General features: G+C 43.4%; 1 protein-coding gene across 5 annotated transcripts in view; it reads right to left on the reverse strand.

Annotated features, from left to right (window-relative positions):
- Window positions 1-6,000, reverse strand: part of C6H19orf38 (chromosome 6 C19orf38 homolog) — a 110,618-nt gene that overhangs the window by 72,064 nt on the left and 32,554 nt on the right. For 4 of the 5 annotated variants that reach the window (XM_053717894.1, XM_053717893.1, XM_053717891.1 and 1 more), the window contains one exon: window positions 3,195-3,497. The exons of the other annotated variant lie outside the window; for it this stretch is intronic. In XM_053717894.1, coding sequence (XP_053573869.1) covers window positions 3,195-3,497 — 303 coding nt within the window. The remainder of the gene's footprint in view (window positions 1-3,194; window positions 3,498-6,000) is intronic. 5 annotated transcript variants of the gene reach the window in all.

Raw genomic sequence — 6,000 nt, forward strand, 5'->3', positions numbered from 1 at the left:
GTTTTGGAGGCCTAATAAAAGAGCCATCAGAGAAGCCTTCAACCCTTTCCAGGTGGTTTCACAAATTAGCGATGCCGTTGATAATTACACCACCATCTCACAGCGGGATGATAGGGCTAGGACCCCTACACCTATTATCCCAACCGCAACACTTACATCCACGTTAGGACATCGGCGCATTAGTAAGAGCCCACATGTCGAGGTGAAACCTCGTATTGAACACCCGCAAAGCCCAAGACACTACAAGAATAGATGAGCATGACTGTACCCTGAATGGGAGGACAGACACAAAAGAGGTTGTGGAGATCAATGGCGCAGTTTTCCCTATTCGGTCGGCTGCAGCTGAAGACGCACATGGGTCCTCGGCACTTCGTCCATCCCAGCAGAATAGGGGATAATACATGGCTTGCTCTGCTGCTCGGATCTCTCTGTCCCCAGTCAGTAAAATTATCCCTGCTTACAGATCTGTCGCTGATCTGGTTAACCTCCTACCCGCTAAAACTGGAGAGTATTGGAGTGGGGTAACTCTGGAGTAACCCACGGACAGCCCCTATGGACTGCGATCCATACCTGCTGGAGCCCACATTTCATTTGTAGGTCCAGTCTCAGCCGTATGAAACCTTATCTGCATTGGTACTTCAGGGCTGTGGTGATTATAAGATGCAGACCCAAGTTACGCTGTGGACTCCTTTTCTATTCTGCTGTATGCCGAACACTACTAGTCACACTGACTCCAATGTTTTATATGTGTTAGATAAGACCCAAACCCATTAATAGATCTCGGGAATTGTTGTTATAGGAGGGGTAAGTTATACTCTAGCGCTGATGTATGCATCAAGTTCAGTTTACACATTTTTTCGGTGCTGGTCTGACGCTCTGTCTGCGGCTGAGACAGAATAGTTAGATAATTGTTCATACTCTTTTAATGTTTCACTACCCCTCCACACCTTGATCTGTCACATTGCATGTTTTACACAAAAATTATATACATAGAGTATAGTATGGGGTACTATCTGACTCCATAATCAGTTCATAAGGTCTGAGCCTCTGAAATATATTGCCCGGTGACCTCATATATTGCAGCTGTTTGATTGCTATTCTCTGTGCTCTCTTTTGGTATCAGAGTCACTCTTTCATCTCCCAACCACTATCTATTAGTATATACTCTCCCAATTTAAATAATGTCCATACCTTTACCGTATGTATAGTATAATCTTCTTTGGCATACTGCACAGCTATAAATTTACTCTAACCAGCAGTTATTCCAATGGTTTTACAGAAGCCCATACTATAGTACTTAAGACAACTTTCTAATAGTGGGTAACTTCTAGGTATAAGTTGTAATAAAGATGGAATAGATATTGAGTGCTATTAAAGCTCTCCTTAAGTTGTAGCTTAGTAAACCTTCCATTTAGATATTGATAGTGGTAATGTAATATGCCCGCTTTATCTATATTTATACTCAGAAATATATATCCACTCTACCATATTATATTGTATGTGCATGAATAATGTTTATTTTATAATTGGCTCAGTTGTAAATGTACTGCATATCCTTACTACATGATTAAGGCAGATAGCCTAATAGCTATTACTAGAATACTATATGATACTGTGTTCACACAGAAGAGTTTGTCTACACAATAACATTACTTCATATAAGTTACTCCACTAGATTGCAACATTCATCTGCAGGAAGGTCCATTAGAGTCCCACTGCTGATGGAGAGACTATACATTTACCCATAGAAAAATACCAAATAGAAGGAGCTAAGATACTTCCAATTGTTGTCTTTCAACTAAATTTTAAGAGGGTTAAACGCTATTTTAGATATATAATTGACTAATTTGTAGCCCACAGGCCACAGTAGACTTCTAATCCATATACTATACTTAGTAGTTCTAAATTGCCCCACAATATATATATTCTTTTTTACTTCTACCACATACCACGGCTTTAGAGATCTTGGATGTCTCACCTACATTACATATAGCCAGACTCTAAATTCCAGCTGAAATATATAACCCTAATATTTTGTAGCCACTCTTTATTGGCAGTGATATGTCTCACAGTGATAAACGTTTGCAGAGTAGATGTTTGTATTCTTGATACACTCACTACTTAGATCATAATATAGATACCATATTTTGTTTATACTATAGCATTTCTGGGCCCAAAAGTGGCTCTAATACCTACCTAAAATCCTCCACAATCCATCATTTTCCTTGTTGGTACAGTATTTGGGTCCAAGAGTGACCCTTCTAATACCCTGGAGGTTCATTTAAATATGTACATTTGAGAGATATAATTAAAATTGAGGATACTATGGTTGCTGAGTGCTAATTAGAGAATATATTCAGTTTCATTTGTGTATGTGAAATTTCGAATCGAGATTAATGTTTAATGATATACATATAACTCTTATAGTTTATTTCTCTTGAGGATTACATTGTATTTTGATAATTTTTTATCTGTATAGAGGCAGTCATTATGTCATATAATATTGTATATGAGTTAATATGTATACAACGTATCTGTATTGCACTCAATCAGTTGAGTATCTATAATGCATATCCTCAAATAAAAAAATGATATAATAAAAAAAAAATACTTCCCTTGAGAACATACAGTATGGTATATATAGTGATAAATGTAGACAAAACAACGAGATGCAGAACCATTGGGAGAATATGATTCTTCCCTGCAGAGAGCACACATATATTAGTGGAAGGACGGGAAAATTGAGCGATAAGGGGATCCTGCTGCAGAGCTTTCACTCTAATAAATGGGGAGACAGCTAGAATTTAGTGAGAGAAGTAATCCCTATATACAGGGAGTCCTGCCTTGCAAAGCTTATACAGAGGTACACAGATAATATATATGAAGACGAAAAACATGAACACATATAATAAAAAGATAAGAGAAACCACTAGGAGAATGTAACCCTGCCCTCTAGGCAGAGATTACACTATAATGTATAAAAATACAGTTCAAGTGAAGGAGGACAATAGAATGAATGGAATCATATTGTGTGGAGCTTTGGCTATGATTTATAGGGTATATAGTGTAAAGCAGCTGCAAAAGATGGAACTAGAGAACTATTGGAATCTTATAATGTGCAATATACATGCATAGAAAGAGTGGGTATAAAAGGAATCAAAAGGAGAAGTGAGGTTTAGAGCATATATATTTACCTGAAACCTTCATGTAGATTAGGTTGCTAGGCTCTGATGTGTGTGTTGTTTCTGAAGTCCTGTTCTGGTACAGACAGACATAGTCTAATGAATCTGAGGCAGTCAGCTCTCGGAGGGTGAAAATCACTTTGTGACTGGTATGTGAAGCCTTTATAGTTTGTAGTAACGTATTCCTGCTTTGTATATATAGAAGAAACGTAGCACCTTGGTAACTGCTGGGAGCTGTACACTGCAGATCAGCAGATTGTCCATTGTGGATGACATATTGGGTCTTGAGGGTGAGGGATGGTGAAGGCAAGTAATCTGGAATAAACAGAAAAGCCTAAGGTTCCTCTCAAAATTCAATACTAATAATTTCTTCCTACTTCTTCCATAAATATATCTAAATAACCCTCCCTGCTAAATAAGACAACCTGATTATCAATACTCTTAAAAACATTTTACCCAGCTTCTCCTTTATAGATTTTCTCTCTTCAGATTTCTTTCCCCACTATTACTAAATGATGTCTTACGTTGATAGATTCACACATAATACTGCATAACATAAGACAATGAATAGGTTGGCAGTGGATTAACCCCTTTGTTACAAGGGATTTCAGAGGAAAACTTGCCCAAAGTAAAATAGCATTTTTGTTATCACTTCATTAAGCAGAAACAGAGCCTTTGTGTGTTTGATTCACCTATAAAAACTATATCCTATAATATTATAAAAGGCCAAGTGTGTTTGTCTGAAGCCGTCATGAGCAGTAAAGACTGCGGGCGGACAAACACACCTGGCCTTCAGCTGCAGAGTAGTGCGCACGGAAGCTGCCTGGTGGGGGCGTGACCGGCATCGGGCGTGCCGTGATGGGGGCGTGGCCGGCAGGCGTGACGGGCGTGATGAGGGGGCGTGGCCGGCTGGCGTGACGAGGGGGCATAGCCTCGCGGGAGCGCGCAGGAGGGGCGTGGCCGGCGGGAGAGAACAAAACAGAGGAAGGAAGGAAAGAAAGAAAGCGAGCAGAGAGAGGGGGGAAGAGCAAAAGAGAGAGAGAGCGCAAAAGAGGGGGGAGAGAGAGCTCAAAAGAGAGGGGGGAGAGAGAGAGCTCAAAAGAGAGGAGGGAGAGAGAGCTTAAAAGAGAGGTGGGAGAGAGAGCGCAAAAGAGGGAGAGAGAGAGCGCTAAAGAGGGGGAGAGAGCGCTAAAGAGAGGGGGAGAGAGCACAAGAGAGGGGGATAGAGCGCAAGAGAGGGGGAGAGAGAGTGCGCAAAAGAGGGGGAGAGTTTAAAAGAGAGCGCAAAAGAGGGGGGAGAGAGCGCAAAAGAGAAGGGGGAGACAGAGAGCAAAAGAGGGAGAGAGAGAGTGCAAAAGAGAGGGGGAGAGAGCAAAAAAGAGGGGGAGAGAGCGCAAGGGGGAGAAAGCACAAAAGAGAGGGGGAGAGAGCGCAAAAAAGAGGGAGAGAGAGCGCAAAAAAGAGGGGGGAGAGAGCACAAAAGAGTGGGGGGAGAGAGAGAGCTCAAAAGAGGGGGGGAGAGAGAGCTCAAAAGAGGGGGGGAGAGAGAGCTCAAAAGAGAGGGGGGGAGAGAGAGCTCAAAAGAGAGGGGGGAGAGAGCGCAAAAGAGAGGGGGAAGAGAGAGCGCAAAAGAGAGGGGGGGGAGAGAGCGCACAAAAGAGGGGGAGAGGGAGAGCTCAAAAGAGAGGGGGGAGAGAGAGCTCAAAAGAGAGGGGGGAGAGAGAGCGCAAAAGAGAGGGGGGAGAGCGCAAAAAAGAGGGGGAGAGAGCGCAAAAAAGAGGGGGGAGAGAGCGCAAAAGAGTGGGGGGAGAGAGAGAGCTCAAAAGAGAGGGGGGAGAGAGAGCTCAAAAGAGAGAGGGGGAGAGAGAGCTCAAAAGAGAGGGGGGGGAGAGAGAGTTTAAAAGAGAGGGGGGAGAGAGAGTGCACAAAAGAGGGGGGAGAGAGAGTGCACAAAAGAGGGGGAGAGAGAGTGCAAAAGAGAGGGGGAGAGAGCGCAAAAGAGAAGGGGGAGAGAGCGCAAAAGAGGGGAAGAGAGAGTGCAAAAGAGGGGAAGAGAGAGCAAAAGAGAGGGGGAGAGAGAGAGCAAAAGAGAGGGGAAGAGAGAGCAAAAGAGAGGGGGGAGAGAGAGCAAAAGAGAGGGGGGAGAGAGAGCAAAAGAGAGGGGGGAGAGAGAGAGAGCGCAAAAGAGGGGGGAGAGAGAGCAAAAGAGAGGGGGGGGAGAGAGAGAGAGAGCGCAAAAGAGGGGGGAGAGAGAGAGCAAAGAGGGGGGAGAGAGAGAGCAAAAGAGGAGGGAGAGAGCAAAATAGGGGAGAGAGAGCAAAAGAGGGCGAGAGAGAGCAAGAGGGGGGAGAGAGCAGATGAGGGGGGGGAAGAGAGAGAGCGAGCAAAAGAGGGGAGAGAGAGCAAAAGAGGTGGGAGAGAGAGAGCAAAAGAGGGGGGAGAGAGAGCACAAGAGGGGAGAGAGAGAGCAAAAAAGGGGAGAGAGAGAGAGCAAAAGAGGGGGGAGAGTGCAAAATAAGGGGGAGAGAGAGAACTCAAAAGAGAGGGGGGAGAGAGAGAGAGCTCAAAAGAGAGGGGGGAGAGAGAGGGAGCAAGGGTTGGAACCGCGGTACCTAAAAAATTGGCCCGTGTACACTGGCTTTAGGACTAGTATTATTATATACAACCAAAGATATTCATACAGGCCCATTTTGATATATTTAATGCCACCATTTGGCAGCCAAATGCAATTTTATATATATATATATAACATAATTTATGTAAGAACTTACCTGATAAATTCATTTCTTTCATATTAGCAAGAGTCCATGATCTAGTG

The sequence above is a fragment of the Bombina bombina genome, chromosome 6 (assembly GCF_027579735.1).
Source record: "Bombina bombina isolate aBomBom1 chromosome 6, aBomBom1.pri, whole genome shotgun sequence".
Lineage (NCBI taxonomy): Eukaryota > Metazoa > Chordata > Amphibia > Anura > Bombinatoridae > Bombina > Bombina bombina.